We start from the raw sequence: 21377 nt of genomic DNA on the forward strand, positions 1-21377 counted from the left end.
GTTAATACCCATTGGTGAAGACTGTATGAGTGGGCGGCGACTGTCGGGAGGACTCAAAGGAATTTTACAGTAAGATTTTACAAAAATTCCGTTTTTTTTTTTTTTTTTGAGGGGGCAGCTTCCAAAGTTAAATACCTCTTAAACAACATTTTTAAAATGTTTTTTTTTTTTTCTAGCTTGACAGATGTAAGATTTAAAACAACAAATGTTACTGTAGATAAAGTGTAATTGATTTTATTTGCACGTATATATTAGTAAAAAGCTTTTAAAAGTTATTACAAATAAATAAAGGCCATTTTTTATTTTGAATCCATTTTTTTTTTACACTAAGCCCTGGTTCACACCACGGCGACTTTGAAATCACACTACTTCAGCACTATTGCAAAGCTGCAAATCTATGCGATTTATATCGCCGATTTCATTGCAGCTTGCAACTTAATTTAACAGAAGTTAATGCAAGTAGCGATGAAATCACAGAAAAGTAGTGGAGGGACCTTTTTTCAAAGTCACTGTGACATGAGTACATCAATTTGAACAGTTTCCTTTCCAAAAATAGGGTACGACTTGTCATGCCATTTTCAACTGTCAAGCAGGACAAATCGCAAATCATTGGTGTGAACGACAGTCTTAACATTTTGCAGAACAAAACGAATGGAAATATAGTTTAAATGTTAATAATAAAGAGAAAAGATTCCACATTTAATCTGAACATTTTTTTTTATTTTACAGCTGCTTTAACTGGACCCTTTTTGATCTCCATATAAATGCAACCGTAAAATACTATGTAATGATAATGTTATGGCATCCTATTTCTCAGTTAATTTGACACTTACAGAAACTGAATGCATGCATTGTCTGCTTGGAAACTTAATTTCGCTTTCGTTCATCAACGGACACAGTGCCCCATAAATCATAACTAGTGGGTTATATTGCCTCCTCTAGGAGTAGGACTAGGCAGAACAAAAAACACCTGGCTACACCCATGGGCCATCCTCAGCTGGTATATAACCCCCCCCCCCCCCCTCTCTGCTCTAGGTTAATCAGTTTTAATCTGTCTAGTCAGGAGTAAGGACCCAGGCTCCTGGCTGGGATCTCTGGTCCTAGCAATTTTCTCCTTCCTTTATATATATTTTGTTTTCTCTCGAGAGATCTACGATCAACTGCCGGGCTGGGCGACGGGCTGGATAATCTAGATCTAGTGGTCCCCCCAGCCCCGACCGGGCTTGGGTCTGAGTCGCAGCTGTCCCTTGGCCGACTGCTCCCCTACTTTGGTGGCGAGGAGTTCTGTCTGGAGCGTTACCCGCAATATGGAAGGGTAAGTACAGTCCCCCCTCTCCCTTTTTGGTGGTTTTCTTTTGGAGTAGACGCGGGTAACCTCCAGGGATGGATGGGCCTGCCTGCAGGTTCCCTCCTCCCATCCTTAAATCCCTCACTGAGCTGCACTTCCCCTACTCCCATTCCCCCCTGTCTGAACCTAGAGTCTGATGGGGGGGGGGTCCCAGGGCAGAGAATGCAGCAGAAAACCCTGGGGTCTCCCCCGCTATCCCCACTCTGTAAGTGTCCTGGGATAGTGTGTGTCCCACACTGGTAGTCTGGAGGGGTCCCAGTGTAGGAGACCCCTAGGTGCATGCCCTGCTGTTTTCAGTGTGGGTATAGTGCAGGGGGGTCCCAGTGCAGAGACCGGTGCAGAGTGCTCAGCAGATTCTCCCCTAAACTTGTGTCCTACCTTCAGGGGGTCCCCTTGCATAGGGTACAGGAAAAATCCTAGCAGCATGCTTCAGTGTTTGTAGCTAATGGTGGCCTTTTTCCCTTAGTCTGGCTGGTCTCCGGTTGGCGACCGTGTTTGTGTAGTCGGTTGATGTCCCGATGGCCATTTGGCCTTAGCCTGGGAGATGCTGCAGACAACTGAAGCCTTGTGGGGATGCCGAAGCTCCTCCTCTTCCTCCTTATGTTCCTCTGTCTGTGCCCTGGACATATGAACAGGGATAGTGTCCATGATGATGCTGAGTTCAAATTCTCGGCGCTCCTTCGGTCGGTAGGGTGTCTCTTTGGGGGTCCCTAGTATCTCTCTCTGCTGATAGGTACCCTGAACCTTGAGGGGATCCTTTAGTGGTGCCAAAATGTTTTTGTACTGCAAGGTCTTCCTTTCCTTATTGAGCCTCAGGGTCACATCTCCCCCACTAACCTTATTCTGAGCCTGATACCACCATGGATTAGGCCCGTCCAGAGGGATTTATTATCACAACCCCGGATCCATTCGATAGTGAGGATGATTCCTCCATGGTCACAGCAGCGTATTAAAAAGTGCTGGTAGACTCATTTATCACTGCAGTGCGTGAGATTTTAAAAATGGAGGATGATGTACCCACGGACGTGGCCGTGCCGTTTGGTACGCAGAAGTCGCATCGTACTTCAAAGGTGTTTCCTTATTTTGACAGGTTTTCCTGTAAGGAATGGGTACAACCAAAATTACCCTTTGTGTTCCCCAAACGTTTTGCTGATCCCTACCCTTTTGAGGAGTCCCTTTTAAAAAAGTAGGCTAGTCCACCAGCAGTGGACACTCCTATTTCCAGGTTGAATAAAGCAACCATGATCTCCGTAGAGGAATTACCATCCTTTAAGCACCCGGCTGACAAGAAAATGGAGGCTATGGCACGCAGCATGTTTACTATGGCTGGTTCGGCATTGAGGCCAGTCTTTGCCTCAGCCTTGGTGTCTCAGGGCCTGGGGGGGTGAGCAGGTCCCCACTGCTTATGTTGATTTAGCGGACCAGTTGATCCACGGGCTGCATTTGATTTTTGATGCAGCTTTGGATACAGCTCCTGTGCTGTCCAAACTATCTGTTTCAGTGGTGGTGATTAGACGCATGCTGGTGTTTAAGAATTGGTCTGCAGACCGAGCCTCTAAAAAAAGTTCTCATTGATCTGCCCTTTCAAGGCGATCGCTTGTTTGGGGCTACCCTGGATGACCTCATTAAGGGTATCAAGGGGGGGAAAGAGTACCTTCCTGCCACAGTCAAGGAAAGTGAAGGAACCTCGCCACAGATGGGGGCCCTCCTTCTTAGCCCATAGAAACTTATTTTGTGCTTCTGGGATGGAGAACAAGGGAAATTGATCTTTTAAATCTTCCCCCGGAGGTTCCACGCAACCCTGGTCGGGTAAGCCTAGAGCTAGCTTCCCCGGTCCAGCAGACAAGACTCCTTCAGCATGAAAGTTTGCCCTCACACATTATTGGGGTGGGGGGATATGCTTTTTTTTGGCCCTGTGAGCGTCAAGGAGATCCACAACATGTTTAATTTGGGGGTACCCAGAAAGGGGGACAAAGCTTGTCCTTTTTCAGGTTTTTTTAGGTCCTGAGTCTCCTTGTGCGGATTTAATTCCTGCAACGGCTTTAAGTGATGTCTGAACTACCTAAGGTCCCCCCTATCCCTGTCCAGGGAATTGATTTACCTAGGTCTGATTCTATTTGACAAGGGTGGTCCTTCCTCTGCACAAACTTCAGGGACCACAGGCTGTAATTTACCGGCTACTGTCACACAGCTACAGTGCCTTACGAAAGTATTCGGCCCCCTTGAACTTTGCGACCTTTTGCCACATTTCAGGCTTCAAACATAAAGATATAAAACTGTAATTTTTTTGTGAAGAATCGACAACAAGTGGGACACAATCATGAAGTGGAACAAAATTTATTGGATATTTCAAACTTTAACAAATAAAAAACTGAAAAATTGGGTGTGCAAAATTATTCAGCCCCTTTACTTTCAGTGCAGCAAACACTCTCCAGAAGTTCAGTGAGGATCTCTGAATGATCCAATGTTGACCTAAATGACTAATGATGATAAATAGAATCCACCTGTGTGTAATCAAGTCTCCGTATAAATGCACCTGCACTGTGATAGTCTCAGAGGTCCGATTAAAGCGCAGAGAGCATCATGAAGAACAAGGAACACACCAGGCAGGTCCAAGATACTGTTGTGGAGAAGTTTAAAGCCGGATTTGGATACAAAAAGATTTCCCAAGCTTTAAACATCCCAAGGAGCACTGTGCAAGTGATAATATTGAAATGGAAGGAGTATCAGACCACTGCAAATCTAAGACCTGGCCGTCCCTCTAAACTTTCAGCTCATACAAGGAGAAGACTGATCAGAGATGCAGCCAAGAGGCCCATGATCACTCTGGATGAACTGCAGAGATCTACAGCTGAGGTGGAAGACTCTGTCCATAGAACAACAATCAGTCCTATACTGCACAAATCTGGCCTTTATGGAAGAGTGGCAAGAAGAAAGCCATTTCTTAAAGATATCTATAAAAAGTGTCATTTAAAGTTTGCCACAAGCCACCTGGGAGACACACCAAACATGTGGAAGAAGGTGCTCTGGTCAGATGAAACCAAAATCAAATTTTTTGGCAACAATGCAAAACGTTATGTTTGGCGTAAAAGCAACACAGCTCATCACCCTGAACACACCATCCCCACTGTCAAACATGGTGGTGGCAGCATCATGGTTTGGGCCTGCTTTACTTCAGCAGGGACAGGGAAGATGGTTAAAATTGATGGGAAGGTGGATGGAGCCAAATACAGGACCATTCTGGAAGAAAACCTGATGGAGTCTGCAAAAGACCGGAGACTGGGACGGAGATTTGTCTTCCAACAAAACAATGATCCAAAACATAAAGCAAAATCTACAATGGAATGGTTCACAAATAAATATATCCAGGTGTTAGAATGGCCAAGTCAAAGTCCAGACCTGAATCCAATCGAGAATCTGTGGAAAGAACTGAAAACTGCTGTTCACAAACGCTCTCCATCCAACCTCACTGAGCTCAAGCTGTTTTGCAAGGAGAAATGGGCAAAAATTTCAGTCTCTCGATGTGCAGAACTGATAGAGGCATACCCCAAGCGACTTACAGCTTTAATCGCAGCAAAAGGTGGCGCTACAAAGTATTAACTTAAGGGGGCTGAATAATTTTGCACGCCCAATTTTTCAGTTTTGTATTAAAAAGGTTTGAAATATCCAATAAATTTCGTTCCACTTCATGATTGTGTCTCACTTGTTGTTGATTCTTCACAAAAAAATAGTTTTATATCTTTGTTTGAGGCCTGAAATGTGGCAAAAGTTTGCAAAGTTCAAGGGGGCCGAATACTTTAGCAAGGCACTGTAGTTCTCTCTCCCATTTTGTATACAGGTTCTGAGTCTGGTGGTATCCACCTTCAAGACAGTTCTGTTTGCACAGTCTTACATGCAGCTCCTGTATCAGGTTTGGCTCCACAGAAGGATACCAAGTCCATGATGAGGTCACGGGGTCCTCGGATAGACACCGCAGGTGTCCAAGGGCCACAGTAAGTCCAGTATCATCCTCCGCTAAGGCTACTTACGCAGTTCCTGCGAGGAATCAAGAGCTATTAGCTATTGAAAGCCAGGTACTGAGGGATAGAGGTCTGTCTGGATCAGTGATCCCCTACTATAGTGAAAGTGAGGAAGTCATCTTCCAGCAAGATATACCATCGTACGTGAAAAGCGTACATTTCTTGGTGTGAGTCGATTGGCTCTCATCCTCAATCCTTTTCTGTAGCTCAGATTCTAACCTTTCTTCAACAGGGCATTGATCAGAAGTTGGCCTTGAGTACCATCAAGGGCCAGGTGTCTGCCATCAATCTTCTTTCAGCGATCCCCTAGCCAGGCATTTTTTAGTTTGTACCTTCATTCAGGGGGTTCGACATGTGGCTCCACCTGTACAGTCTCTTTTGCCGCCATGGGATTTAAATTTAGTACTTTCAGAGATTCCCTTACCTACATTATCCCAGAAGGTGAAAATTTTGGTGGCTACTACCTCGGCCTGCAGGGTATCGGACATGGTTGCACTATCCTGTTGCAGTCCCTGTTTAAACAAAGCAATAGCATGCAATGTCAAGCTTCAGCTACCAAAGCCGGCAGAATATTAGTATACATAAGGAAGGGGATTTATTCCAGAGATAAAGCTATAATGCTGCCAATTTATAGATCCATGGTCCGGCCACATCTGGAGTACTCTGTCCAGTTCTGGTTGCCAGTCCTCAAAGGATGTGCTTGAACTGGAGAGAGTCCAGAGAAGGGCAACTAAGCTGATTAGGGGATCGGAGGGCCTTAACCACTTAAGCCCAAAGTCTATTTTTGACACTTTTTGTTTACAAGTTAAAATCAGTATTTTTTGCTAGAAAATTACTTAGAACCCCCAAATATTATATATATTTTTTTTAGCAAAGACTCTGGAGAATAACATGGCGGTCATTGCAATATTTTTTGTCACGCAGTATTTGTGCAGCGGTCTTTCAAACGCCATTTTTTTGGGAAAAATTATGAAAAATCACATTTCACTGCGTTTAAAAAAACTAAACAGTAAAGTTAGCCCATTTTCTTTTGTAAATTGTGAAAAATGTCACGCCGAGTAAATAGATACCCAACATGTTACGGTTTAAAATTGCGCACACCCGCGGAATGGCGACAAACTACGGTCAATAAAAATCTCCATAGCCGACGCTTTAAAAATGTTTTAACGGTTACCAGTTTAGAGTTAGTGTAGCTCTTTATTGCTCACGCTCTGGTGATCGCGGCGATACCTCACATGTGTGGTTTGAACAGCGATTTCATTTGCGGCCCGACTACCCGTACACGTATACGAGCTCACGGCAACGGGGGCAGCTAAATTTTTTTTTTCTTCCTTCTCTACCCCCATCTTGTAGGAAATCTAAGATTACGGGGACAGGAGGTGGAAGAAATCTATTTCTGCCTGCTTCAAGTACAAAATGTTTTCCAAAATCTTAGAGTATATTTTCCTCGTAACTGGTTTCCTGCTCAGGAGCACTATGCCAGGGCAAGTCCTTCCTCCCGTTGTTTTGGACGGTGATAACCACAGACGCCAGCCTGTCAAGCTGGGGCGGGGTGCTGGTTAAGCTCTGTGCCCAGGGAACCTGGACAGCAGAGGAGTCCAAACTGTCGATAAATGTTTTGGAGCTCAGAGTGATAAAGCTTTGTCTGCGCCAATGGATGACTCGTCTGCAAGATTGTCCGGTTCGGGTTCAATTGGACTCTGCCACGGCTGTGGCTTACATCAATCACCAGGGTGGCACCAAGAGTGTCTTGGTGGCCAAGGAGGTGGCTGAGATTCTGGCCTGGGCGGAACAGTTTGCTCCAGCTCTTTCTACGGTGCACATCCCAGGTGTGGAAAACTGGCAAGCGGATTACCTGAGTCAGGTGTTGGACCAAGGGGAGTAGTCCCTACACCCGGGGGTGTTTGATCCACTGTGTGTTCGGTGGGGGACGACTGAGGTCGATCTGTTTGCTTCTCATCTTAACAAGAAGGTGCAGAGGTTTGTAGCCAGGTCTCGAGACCCACTGGCCGACGCCACGGACGCACTGATGACTCCTTGGGGTCAGTATCGGCTGATTTATGCCTTCCCTCCGTTAACACTTCTGCCACAGGGGTAGAGGTGGAAAGCATTCCGGTAGCCCCAGACTGGCCTCACCGGTCTTGGTACGGTTGGTCACCCATGCTCCTTGGAGACTTCCTCTCAAGGAAGATCTGCTGTCTCAAGGCCCGATCTTCTATTCTGCTTTACAGAGCGATAGAGGTCTTTCTGACCCTGTGAATTGTGATGACTTCCAGGAAGATATATCATCGTATGTGGAAATCGTACATTTATGGTGCACCTTAGCTTGTTTTCCATTGCTTGGGGTTTGGCCTTTCTACAGAAAGGGGTTGAACAGTGGTTGGCTTTGGGCATTATCACAGGCCAAGTGTCGGCTTTGGCTATATATTTCCAATGCCCGTTAGCCATGCATACCTTGATTCGTACTTTTCTTCAGGGAGTACGCCATGGGGCTCCTCCGAGACGGTCCCCGCTACCTCCGTGGGTTCTCAATTTGGTATTCTCGGTTCTTCCAAAACCTTCTTTTGAGAACAGGGGATTTCTCTGCTGTCTCAGAAGGTTGCTTTTTTGGTGGCTATCCCTTCTGCTTGCAGAGTATCTGAAAATGCAGCGTTGCACCTTATCTGGTGGTCCACAGAGATAAAGTGGTACTTCGACCTAATGAGTCTTTTCTTCCTAAGGTATTTTCTTTTCTTCCTAAGGTATTTTCATTTGAATGAAGACAGTGTTGCCTTCTTCACTCTGTCCCAAGCCTAAGCATTCTAAGGAAATTGCTTTGCATTCTTTGGATGTGGTTCGAGCAATCAGGGTTTACCTGGAGGCCACGAAGTCTTTTAGAAAATCAGACGCTCTTTTTGTCCTTACTGAGGGACCTCTTAAAGGATTGGCTGCATCTGCTGCAACCATATCAGGCAGATGGTGGTTCAGGCTTATTCACTGAAGGGTCAGGTTCCTCCTTTCCCTGTGAAAGCGCATTCTACTAGGGCGCTGAGTGCCTCTTGGGCTTTTCGCCGTCAAGCGTCTGTGAGACAAGTTTGCAAGGCGGCAACTTGAATGTCCGTGCATACTTTTACAAAGTTCTACAATGTAGATGTGTTGGCATCTTCGGCTGCCTCTTTTTGGCCGCAAGCTTTTGCAGGCTGCTGTTTAAAGAGACTTTTTTTGTTCTCTTTGAGGGTGTATGTTTGTTCTGGGTGAGCTCCAGTTTTTCCTGGTTGAGCTCCTTTTTACCTGGTTGGCTAAGTTTAGCCTTTGGGGAATTACGTTCTTCTTTGCGTTGTTCTCCCACCCCTCATTCCCACCCCTGATGACAATAGTGCTTTGGGACATCCCAATGGTAATGAAGATATGGAGCTGCGTCTGTCGATAAACAATTGAGAAAACTAGATTTTTTGTAAGAATTTACCGTAAAAATCCTTTTCTCTGAAATTCGACAGACGCAGCACCGGCCCCTCTACTTTTGAGTGTATGGGGTTTTTTTTGTCTTCTAAACACTGCTTGCAACGATACTGTATACTGAAGCAGAGTGTGTGGGGTTATGCCTGCAGGGACAGCCCACATGGACGTGGTAAATTTTTTTTTTTTTTTTTTCCTACCTAGTGCCTATTCCTGATTGGAGGAGCATAACCCAATGGTAATGAGGATATGGAGCTGCGTCTGTTGATGAACTTCAGAGAAAAGGATTTTACGGTAAGTTTCATACAAAAATCCAGTTTTTACACAGGAGCTGCTGCAGCCACTTATGCGATACAGAGCAGCTGTATCACAGAAGCAAAACCTAGCCAGATGACTGCCTTCACACAGGAATACAGTGTAGAACAATGTAGATTTGCTGGCAAATAGAGTATAGTATAGGAGATATGCTTTTATTATATTTCATACTCTGAAGGTCCAGAACTGGTTATACTGTTAAAATATAAATACATAGATATATTCTTTGTTTTATTGGTAAATGCCATATGTGTGATAAATTCTAATTACAGTTTTGTAATGCATCTTTTCCAGGCTAATGCCAGTGATTTGCAGTCCTGTGTTATTGTTATCCGCATTTTACGTGACTTGCGTCAGAGAGTTTCGGTATGGAGGGCTCTTTCTGATTGGGTAAGAGACAGTGGAATTTTAAATACATTGAGTGTATTTTTCCGGATGACTATGAATAATATTCTGTCAACATTTGGGCTAGTTTTAAATACGGGAAAATAGAGCTGTCACTTATACTTTCCAATTGGATTTGTTTATTTTCCCATATAACAAAATATAAAGCCCATCCTATTGTTCACTAGGGTACATAGAGCCCATTTTTTAAATTACACTCTTGTTCATTGACAGACACAGCTCCAGAATCTTCTTGACCATTGGGTTATGCTGCCCCCTACAGGAGTATGACATTAGGCAGGAAATAGCTTTACCATGCCTATGGGGCAGTCCCAGGGGTATACTCCCACTTCCTGCTATAGGCATTCAGTTTTTTTCTGCCAGTCAGGAGTAAGGACCTAGTTCCTTGCTGTGATCTCTGGTCCTAGCATTTTTTCTCCTTTTTTAAACTGATTTTTTTTTCTTTTTCTTTTTTTTTTTTTTTTGTTACTGTGAGAACTACTATCAACTGCTGGACTGGGCGACAGACTGGATATTCTAGATCCTTACGGTCTCCCCAGTCCGTCCTGCAAGCGCGTGCAGGCCTTTAGCTTCGCGCTAGGTCAGCCATGACATAGCCCAACTGGATGGTGGCTGGCCTGCAAGATAGGACACGAGGACACATACGACCTGGTTGTGGCCTGATTGGCAGAATTCCTCCTCGCCGACAGCACCCCCATTCCACTGCTCTAAAGGACAACCTGGACATTACTGTGCAGACTCTGTAGGAGTTCGGTTGGAAATTGAACTTTCAAAAATATGCTCTGGTTCCGTCCACCAAGTTGGACTATTTGGGTCTGATTCTGGATCGGCTTCAGCCAGGGTGTTTTTTTTTTCCAGGGGAGCAAAAACTCCAAAGTTGCAGGATGCGACTCTGCTCCTGTTGTCTTTCTGGACTTGTGTGCAGGCGCTGTGCCTGATGGTATCTACCTTCGAGGCTGTTCCGTTTGCACAGTTCCACTCGAGCCTCTGCAAAGGGAGATTCTTGCCAAGTCTCTAGATAATCCTTCCTTCCCCTATACTGGACAATGGTCCCCACGGTTGCCAGCCTGTCCGGGTGGGGAGGCATTTTGGGCACAGATGTGCTTAAGGGGTCTGGACTGGGGGAGTCAAGACTTCCGATCAATATACTGGAACGTCAGACAATAAGATTTGTCTGGCTCATTGGACGAATTGCCTTCAGGAGTGCCAGGTAAGTATCTATCGGACAATGCCACGGCCATGGCATATGTCTTTCACCAATGTCCTGGAGGCTCTGGAGGTAGCTGCCGTTTTAAGGTTCCACTGGGTCTCCAGTGGGGAATTTCCGAGGGTGGACCTTTTGGCCTTTTTTCTTCTCAACAGGAAGGTACAGAGAATAGTGGAAAGGTCCCGGGATCCTCTTGACGTCACAGACGCACTGGTGTCTCCTTGGGGCCAGTATCTTCTGATATAAGCCTTTCCCCCGCTGAAACTGCTGCCGAGTCTCCTGTGAAGGATCGAGGCAGAAGGGATCTGGTCATCCTAGTGGCTCCAAACTCGCTGGTCTTGGAACGTCGATCTGGTATAGCTGGTTGCAGAAGCCCCTTGGAGACTTTCTCTGAGAGGATTTATTGGCCCAAGGACCAGCCTTCCATCCTGTTTTACAGTCGCTTACTTTAACGGCTTGGCTGTTGAAGGCCAGGTTTCGCAGGATAAGGGGTTGTCTGAATCGCTGATTGCCATGTTGTAAAATACTAAAGAAATCTACTTCTAGGAAGATTTTACCATTGCGCTGGAAGGAGTAAACGTGTTGTGCGAGTCTCTTGGAGTTCATCCCCATTTCTTTTCGGTGGCTCACATTTCGGCATTCCTTCAAAGAGGTGTTAAGCAGCACCTGGCCTTGGGTACCGTCAAGGGCCAAGTTTTCGGGATTGGCAGTCTTCTTTTGCCATTCTTTGGTTCGCACCTTTATTCAGGGGGTTTGCCACTTGGCCCCCCAGTACGGTTGCCTCCGTGGGATCTTATTTTGGTGCTGTAGGTTCTCTAGTACCCGCCTTTAGGAAATATTTGCGAGCTTCCTCTGCTTACATTGTCCCAAAAGGTAGCCTTCTTGGTGGCTATTACTTCTGCACGCAGGGTGTCGGAGCTGACGGTGTTGTCTTGGCATTCTTTACCTGCTGGTTCACAGAGATAAAGTGGTGCTTCACCATTGTCAGTCGTTCCTTCCTAAGGTTGTTTCTGGTTTCCATCTGAATAAATACATTGGGTTGCCTTCCCTGTGTTCTAAGCCTGAACATTTTAAGAAGATTGCCTTGCAGTCTCTGGATGTGGATCGGGCGGTCAGGGTGTACCTTGCGACAACCCGAGTCATTTAATAAATCAGCTTTACTATTTGTCCTTATGGATGGACCTCCCAAAGGGTTGGTCGCGTCTGCCGCGACCATTTCCTGCTGGACAAGACAGGCGGTGGTGCAGTCCTATTCCATCAAGGGTCAGGTTCCTCCGTTCCATGTTAAGGCGCTTTCTACGTGGGCCTTTTGCCATCAGGCGTGCAGGTTGGTAAGGCGGCCACCTGGTCAACAATAGATGTGCTGGCATCTGCGGATGCTTCTTTTTGCCGCAACGTTTTTCAGGCCGCTGTTTGAGAGGATTAGTCCTTTTTGAGGGTGTATGTTTTTTTTTTGTTTTTCAGGTTAGCTTCAGTTGTTCCTGGTTGAGCACCATGTTACCTGGTTGGCCAAGTTTAGACTTTTGGGAATTTTTTCGTGTTTTTTCCCACCCCTCATCTTTGACACTGCTTTGCGACGTCCCAATTGTCAAGAAGATTCTGGAGCTGTGTCCGTCAATGAACGAAAGAGAAAATTGGATTTTTGCCTTACCGAAAAATCCTTTTCTCTGATGTTCATTGATGGACACAGCACCCACCCCTCTATTGAGTTGGGTTATTTTTCTTCTGACACTGCTTGCAACTTAACTGAATGTCTATAGCAGGAAGTGGGAGTATACCCCTGGGACTGCCCCATAGGCATGGTAAAGCTTTTTCCTGCCTAATGTCCTACTCCTGTAGGGGGCAGCATAACTCAATGGTCAAGAAGATTCTGGAGCTGTGTCCGTCAATAACCTTCAGAGAAAAGTATTTTATGGTAAATTTCTGCCTAGTTTCCCTACTGGGACTTCAGTCTTAGCTGTTATTTTTTATGGAACCTTTTTTTGTAATGTGTTTTTAAGTAGAGTTCCTAAAGAACTACAAGCAACAGCCGGCTGGGTTTCGGACTGGATATTCTAGATCCTTAAGGTCTCCTAGCCTGGCCAGCGAGCATGAGCAGGTTATAGTCCAGCACTAGGCCTTGCCACGACAGAGCCCTGAAGGATGGGAACGAGCCCGCGAGTGGACTGTCTCGCTGGGACGCAAACGACCTGGAACGTCCTGAGTCGCAGCGTAACCCTTGACTAGCAGCACCCGCATCCCGGGTGGGAAGTAGTGGCGCCCACCTGATCCGTGGTATGGTGAGTGTCCCCCCAATTCTCTGGCGGTCTCGGGGTGGACGTGGGCCCCCTCCATGGAATAGTCAGACCCTCGGGTTCCCCTGGCCTCTTGGGTATACCAGGCCCCCTCCCCTTAGCTGCCCCCCCATACAGGTTCCTACCTTTGGGGGGCAAATGTATTGCGGCCCCTGCAGGGGGGGTGGCGTGTTCTCTGGTGGGGACCACCCGATGCCTTTGTTTGCTGACCCCCCCCCCCGGGTCCTGAAGACCGCATGGCGCGCCGTGGGGGCCGCCATTTTGCTGTAGACTTGCCCTGCTTTAATGTCAGAATCTCTCATTGTAATGTATGGGCAGCCATTTTCTAAATCTTCTCCATAGGAATGCATGGGGTGGCGATTTTTTTGTGGTCCACGGTGCTGGACAGCATAGGCAGGCATCAGACACTTTAGGCATGACCCAGGTACTTTCACTTCCTGTGTTAGATCGTTCTTTCTGGTGTACAGATCATTTCTGCAAGCCTCCTGATCGGTTTGGTAAAGTTTTTTGGAGTCTCTGGTAGGTTTCCTCACACACTAACAGACTGCGTTATGCTGGGACTTGTTGTTCCGCCAGTGCAGTGGTGCGATTGCGGTTTCACAACTTTTTTTAAAGTGACACTATATCTTTTTAAATTTAGTGTACATGGAGTCCCAGGACAAAATTTCACTTACAGACCCTCTCAGTGCAACTGCGGAACCTTTTGGGTCGCAGCCCCTGTCAGCTTTTCTAGCAGTTTTGGAAAGCCTAGTGTCAAAAGTGGATTTAGTGTTAAAAAGGAACACTAGCCGTAAGCGCCCTTTGCCTTCGCCTCCCTCTGTTTCATCTTCAGATTCAGAGGTAGATGTGGATTCCACAAACGCACCCCACCCTGGTGGCTCTGTGTCATCGCATTCTGATGGCGAAGAGGACCTGTCCTCGTCAGCCGCTGCGCAGGAAAGCGCATTGGTGGAAGCACTTATAGTTTCAGTGCGAGAAAATTTTAAAATGGCGGATGAGTCTACGGTGTCAGGAACGAAGCTGCGTCTGTCAATGAACTTCAGCTAAAAGGATTTCAAGTAAAAAATCCAGTTTTTTTTTTTTTTTTGTTCCGCTTAGGTTTTATACAAGAGCAGTTACATGGGTGTGCTGTATAGCCTGTAACTAGGGAGCAACTAAGAAGTCCCACTGCCCCTACCCCTTCTTCAGAAATACTAAATTCTAATTCCACCCAAAAGTGATCATTTATTTCTGAGTTTGTGCTTTCTCAGCCCTTTTACCTTTGAGAAACTCTTGGCAAAAAGTTTGAGATCTCAGGGAACCCCTGCAATAATGTTCACATCTACAGCTCACAGAACATTGGTGTGATTAGCAAGCTTTGATCGAACAACAATTATTTTTAGAAATCACATTAAATAGAATCAATATTAAGATACCTGTTTATTGTAAAACTTGTGCTTGCTTTTTTTTGCATGGATGCACAATTCTGGTTCAGACCTGAGATAAGCAGTGTACAGGGGGCAGCAGAGCGAAGCACAGAGGGTCAGGAGGGCACATTACATGGAATCGGGGCACCTTTCATGGAATCAGGGCAGTAGTCTCCTTCATTTGCAGCGCTAATGCAGAGCTTCCTGCTTGTCCATCTCAGGTGATGTCACACACAGGCATCTGGGATTAACAAGAGGGGTGAGGAGGGTGGCAGGAAGCAGCATTGCACAGCGCCACAATCGGAGCTGCTTGCCTGTGTAGCAAAGAGGATGCGATCTACCCATCACCTGCCTTTGACAGATGGGTAGTAGGTTTCTGCATAACTCCGGTTGAAAAACACTGCTTTATAGGTTGAATTAATGGTTCCTGGCACTTATTTTGGGATTCCCATGAGATCTTTAACAGTTTCTGGCTTTCTTTACTTCTGCTATTTAAATGTATGCAGACAGTAGGAATGCCACAACCAAAGAAATTTGGGGACTGCTATAACTGTTGTGTTTATTAATATGACTTCCCTGGCTATATCTGACTACTATATTTTCTGAAATTATGAGTTTCAACATATAGGACCTGCCATTTGATAAAATTGAACAAGCCTACAACCAGTATAGTCTGAAGAGGCTGCAGATGCTGGAACATGTTACATGTTTCAGGAAAAACTAAAAAAAAAAAACTTTCCTGCTCTGTGCAGTAGTTTTGCACAAAGCAGCCCTGATCCGCTTCTTCTCGGGTCCCCTGCCGGCGCTCCTAGCCCCTCGCTCTCATCAGGTGCCCCTAAAGCAAGCTGCTTTGCTTGTCCATTTAGACACGGATCCACGGCTCGGCTTCGCCCCCTCTTTCCTCACTGGCTGTGATTGACGGTCTCCGCCAATGAGGAGGGAGAGTCCCTGGAGAGCCGATGCTCTCATGAGCATCACTGGATCGAGATGGGGCTCAGGTAAGTATTAGGGAGGGCTGCTGTACACACAAGGTTTTTTACCTTCATGCATACAATGCATGAAGGTGGTAAACCTTAAACCTTTAGAATCACTTTAACTCTTTCCTTCTCCATCCAAAGCTAAAAAAAGTGTTTTGTTTTTTTTTCATTTTACATATTGGATGTCATTGCTGTTTAATGTATCTTCTCAAGCGCATAGTTAATCAGGCCTTCTCTGTATTTTTTTTTAGGCTTTAGAAATACTAACCCAGAAGGCTTTGAATTCTGCATCCAAACCACTTTCACCAGCAGAAGCCACACGAAGAGTACTGGAATGTATTGCTTCTGGAGTTCTCCTTTCTGGTTAGTCTTTGAACTTTGGTTTTAATTGGGTAGTTAAAAACTCTACTACATCTGTATTCTGATTTGTAATATTCAAAATTGGTTGATTGTTTTGCCCCTTTGGTAACAACACTGACTTGGAGAGAAAAGATCTATGCTTAAACGGTATTAAGGACACACTCTAGCAGCGCCTTCATTTTCACAGAGTCCTCTTCCTGCTTCGGGATCATTGCTTGATCTTGATTACCCGTAACTCCCATGCCTGCCCCAGAGTTCGTATATCCTGGTAGATGCTTTAAGTGTACACTGAGCTGCACATGCACAGCTCAGTGTATATCGTGAAGCACATTGGCAACAGGCAGGTAAGAATAGTATGACATAGTAGGTCTCTTCTCATAGTATTATTATACAGGATTTATATAGCACTAAAAGCACATACGTTGGGGAAAATAATTTTCTTTCGTTTGACGGACACCGCTCCTGATTCTTCTTAACCATTGGGTTATACTGCCCCCTCAGTGTTCCTCCCTGCCGACAACCACCCACATTCCGATGGAGTGGTGATCTGTCAGGAGAGGTGCCCACACTGTTCCTGGTATGGTAAGTAGCTGTCCCCCTTCTACCCCTGGAGGGTTTTTGGGGTGGACATGGGACCCCCGAGTTAACCCCCTCCCTAGCCCTCTAAAAATTATGTGGTTACTGTCGGTCTTCAGGCCCCCACCCCTCCCATGGTGAGGTTATGAGCTGGCTTTTGCAACATGCTCTTAAGCAGGCTTGTTGGAGTTGCTGCTGACCAGGTTTTTCCTGGTGCACAACAGGAGTTCGAGCAGCGTTCCCCTGCTATCCTGGGGATATCCTCTGGGCTCCCTGCTGCAGTTGATGGGCTGAGGGAGGGGATGTTTTGGCACCCACGGGTCTGCGCCTCATGCGCCTGGATCCGACCCAAAATTTAGGCCATCCCTTTATAGCCTACTGGTCAGGAGCTATGTGGGGTGGCACCATTGAGGGTGGCTGAAGCCACTACCCTCCTTTTGGGCATCTGCCCTCCCCTTCACTGCCCCTGGGTGGTCGGCTCCGCTGATGCTTGGCCCCGGCTTGCAGCCTCCTAGGCCATGCAGCCGACAGCCAATCAATGTACTGGATCCTCTGGCTGACACCGGAGTTGCATTGCATTGGTGGCTCCTTGGCATCAGTATCATCTTATTTATGCTTTTCCCCCTTTCAAACTTCTGCCAAGACTCCTGTGCTGGATCGAGGCGGCAAGGGATTCCGGTCTTTCTGGTGGCTCCAGACTGGCCTCCCCGGTCTTGGTACGCCGATCTGGTACTCCTTGGGTCTTTCTGGTGGCTCCAGACTGGCCTCACCGGTCTTGGTACACCGATCTGGTACTCCTTGGATCGATGCTCATTGGAGACTTCATCTCAGGGAAGATCTGCTGTCTCAATGACCAATCCTCCATCCTGCTTTTCAGTCACTGGTTTAACGGCTTGGCTGTTGAAGGCCAGGTGCTGAAGGATAGAGGTTTGCCTGAATCGGTGATTCCTACGCTGTTAGGTTAAAAAAATCTACCTCTAGGAAGATCTACCATCATATTTGGAAGATGTACGTTGCGTGGTGTGAGTCTTTTGGGGTTCTCCCTCGCTCCTTTTTGGTGGCTCAGATTCTGGCTGTCCCAGAAGGTTGTCCCATTTTGGTGGTGATTACTTCTGCATGCAGGGTATCGGAGCTGGCGGCGTTGTCTTGCCGTTCATCTTACTTGTTGGTTTAAAGAACGAAGTTGGTTCTTCGTCCCTGTCCGTTGTTCCTTCCAAATATTATCTCTGATTTCCATTTGAATGAAGACGTGTTGCCTTCCCTATGTCTCAAGCCTAAACATCCTAAGGAAATTGCTCTATATTCCCTGGATGTGGTTCGAACGATCAGGGTGTACTTGGCAGCTACGGAGTCTTTTAGGAAGTCAGACTCCCTATTTGTACTCGCGGTTGGACCTCGAAAAAGTGTTGGCTGTTTCTGCTGCGACTATTATCAGATGGATCAGACAGTGATTCAGGCCTATTCAATTAGGGGTCAATTTCCTCCTTTCCCTGTTAATGTATACTCTACTCGGCGCTTAGTGCCTCCTAAGCCTTCTGTCATCAGGCATCAGTGATGTAGGTTTTCAAGGTATATGTGTTGGCACCTGCGGATGCATCTTTTGGCCGCAAGTTTTTTCAGGCTTCTGTTTAGAGGACCTGGTCCTCTTTGAGGGTGTATTCTTTTTTTTTTTTTTTTTTTTTTTTTTTTTTTTTTCAGGTGAGCTCTAGTTGTTTTGGTTGAGCTCCATGTTACCTGGTTGGCTATGGTTTAACTTGGGAATATTTTTCTGCTGTTTTCCCACCCCTTTTGCTTAACACTGCTTTGGGATGTCCCAATGGTTAAGAAGAATCAGGAGCTGTCTGTCAATGAACGAAAGAGAAAATGGGATTTTTGACTCACCGTAATATCCATTTCTCTGATGTTCATTGACTATCAATCTGTGGAGTTGGCTTTCTTCTGACCCTGCTTGGAACAAAACTGAGTGCCTATAGCGGAGTGTGGGTGTACACCCCTGGGACTGCCCATAGGCGTAGTCAAGCTTTTTCATGCCTAGTGTCCTACTCCTGTATGGGGCAGTATAACCCACTGGTTAAGAAGAATCAGAAGCTGTGTCTGTCAATGAACATCAGAGAAATGTTTTTCTCTCACGTCCTCTGACAGTCGTCGCCGCTCTTAATTCATTACGATTGGGTATTGGCTGTGCACTCAAGGAGTAAGCTAGGCAGTTATTAAACAGTTAATAACAACAGGTTTTTTAACCAGACACACCTCTAGGGGGCTGTCCTACAGACATTATCCCTCAGCTACTTCCTGTATCTAATCAGTTTTCTGCTGCCTAGCTCAGGAATAGGCTGGGTTTCCCTGGCTGAGACTTGGGTCTCAGCTTTTTTCTTTTTTTTATGTTTTCTCTCTACAAAAGTGTTTTTCTTTTAAAAAGATAGCTTTTTATTTTCTCCTTTGCTTAGTTAGTCCGACTTTAGTAGACTACAGCGTTTGCAGAGCTGGGCCTTGAACTGGTTGTTATAGAACCTTACGGACTCCCAGCCTGCCACCGAGCGTTAGCAGGTTATTGGTACACCCAGGCCTCGCAAACGACAGTGTCCCTGGCGTCAGGGATGAGCCTGCGAAGTTGCTATCTTCGCTGGGATGTCTCAACTGCGGTACGCCCGCGTGTTGCTAGCGTCCTCTCAGGGTGGGAGGTTTCCTGAAGCAGAGCGGTGCCCATGTTTGCTGGAACGGTGAGTACCATGACTACCCCTCTGTCTCTGAATGATGTTTGTTGGCGTGTGTATGTGGGCCCTCTGTTTGGGGATGACAGTTCAGGTAAGGGTTCTGTGATATCCCCCTCATGGCTGTAGGTGCGGCCCCTGTGTGTCCCTTCCCTGTCCCCTGCGGGGGCGCTGTCCCGGTTTGACCGTGATGTGGGGGGGGGGTGCGGGTGTCTCCTACGTCCCAGGGGTGCTTGTGGTGCTCTGTGGGGGCCAGTATATGGTGTTTTGGGGCCGCAATTAGTGCTAATCCGCGCGGCCGCCATTTTGGGTGTGGGCAGGCTGTTCGGCCTTATAGTGTGGGCAGCAGCCATTTTCTGTCATCCTTTTGGCGCCGATCTGGCACCATATTTAGTATGGGCATGATGTCCTTTGTGGGCAGCGGCCATTTTCCCAGGGCTTTTCTCCCATAGACTTCTATTGGCAACCATTCTCTTGTGGCTCAGGGCTGGCTTTGCCTCTAGGGGCGTGAGGTCACTTCCTCTTCCTTCCCTTCAGATCCTCAGCAGCACGCAAGTTTAACACATTGTGGTGGGCTTTTTACTGGTTTCTCTGGCCTGGATTCCTGCTAGCACTCATTTTTCCAGACTCCTGTAGCAAGGGACAAGGTCTCCTTTGCGGTGGGGGCCGCGGGAATCGCCGATTTAGAGGGCCAGCGTCACTTAAATTGTGTATTGCTGTTATGGAGTCCCAGGATAACAAATTCCCCACAGACCTGGTGGGTGGTTCAGGTACTGCTGAATCCGCTTCCATAAGTCTTTCTATCTGTTGCACTTGCGACTTAAGCATCAAAAGTGGATTTGCTGATGTCTGACCGGTTTTCTAAAAAACGGCTTATGCCCTCTGTCTTCTGATTCAGAGCCAGATTTGGTTGCCACGAACAACGTCCCCCCCGAGGGGTCCCTGTCCTCTCAGTCGGATGTCCTCTGGGTCAGCGCGTGACCGCGATGCGGTGGACGCACTTATCAGCTCTGTTAAGGAAACGTTAAATTTGGATTATGAGCCCCCCGTCGGGTAAGCGTGTTTCCTTCGGGACCCGCAAAGCTCAAAAATCGGGTCTGATTTTTCACGAAACAGTGAATGACCAATGGCGCCGTATCAAACATATGTTTGTGGTGCCCAAGAGATTTCAGTACCGTTATCCTTTTGCGGATCCGGTGGATTCTCGCTGGACTGTGGCTCCTGAGGTGGACCACACTGTTTCCAGGTTAAATAAAGTCACTTTAATGCCCGTGGGGGATTCCTCAGTGTTTAAGGACCCGGCAGGTCCTTCGACTTGCAGGATGCATATCTCCACATCCCTATTTTCAAGGGTCACCAGAGATATCTCCGCTTCATAGTAGCGGGGGAGCATTCTCAGTTTGTGGCGTTGCCCTTCGGCCACACTTCGGCTCCCAGAGTCTTCACCAACGTTTTGGCCCCTGTATTAGCTTTAATGCGTTTAAAGGGGATTGCCGTCCTTGGTTATCTGGACGACCTCCGGTTAGGGTCCTGCTCAGTTGCAACCCTGTCGCAGGATTTGTTAATGACATTCTAAATGCTTCAGGAGTTTGGGTGGACTGTGAACTTCCAACAATCGACTGACACCGTCAGTGCGTATTCAGTATCTGGGCATGATCCAGGACTAGGCATGGGTGTTTCTACCGGAGGACTAACTTCGGGTTCTACAGGAAGAGGTCAAGTCCTTCAGAGACGGGGATCTCTCCTCCCTGCGGACCCATATGCTGGGTCTGATGGTGTCAGCCTTCGAAGCCGTTCTGTTTGCTCAATTTCACACCAGATCTCTACAAGCAGAGATCTTGGCCAGATGGGACAGAACTCCTCAGTCCTTGGACATGTGAATTTTTTTCTCAGTCATCATGTGAGACTAGACCTCTCGTGGTGGCTCCAATCGCCAGCCTTGACTTAGGGCCGGTCATTCCGGCCTCTGTTATGGACAGTGGTAACAACGGATGCTATCCTTTTTGGGCTGGGGTGGAATACTGGGCAGGTTTGTCTGCCCTTGGTTGGTGGTCCATGGGGAGGCCTCACTCCCACTGACCGTGTTGGAACTTCGAGTGACAAAGCTTTGCTTGTTCCGGTGGACTTCGGGGCTGTCCGGTCTGAGTACAGACAGATAACGCCACGGCAGTGGCTTACGTAAATCACCTAGGGGGCGCCAGAAGTGCCCGGGCGCCCTTAGAGGTGCTAGAGATTCAAAATTGGGCCCGAAACGCATGTCCCGGCAATTACTGGCGTTCACATTCCGGGTGTGGGAAATTGGCAGGCGGACTGACTGAGCCGCC

General features: G+C 47.0%; 1 protein-coding gene across 1 annotated transcript in view; it reads left to right on the top strand.

Annotated features, from left to right (window-relative positions):
• The window catches only part of ZFR2 (zinc finger RNA binding protein 2), a gene marked incomplete at its 3' end in the record, with an annotated part of 435737 nt that overhangs the window by 341331 nt on the left and 73029 nt on the right, over positions 1-21377 (top strand). Inside the window, exons 16-17 of the mRNA XM_082246780.1 lie at positions 9412-9507; positions 15658-15769. Of these exons, the coding sequence (XP_082102906.1) occupies positions 9412-9507; positions 15658-15769 (208 nt within the window). The remainder of the gene's footprint in view (positions 1-9411; positions 9508-15657; positions 15770-21377) is intronic.

Source organism: Pelophylax lessonae (genome assembly GCF_965119305.1).
Source record: "Pelophylax lessonae genome assembly, chromosome: 1".
Taxonomy (NCBI): Eukaryota; Metazoa; Chordata; class Amphibia; order Anura; family Ranidae; genus Pelophylax; species Pelophylax lessonae.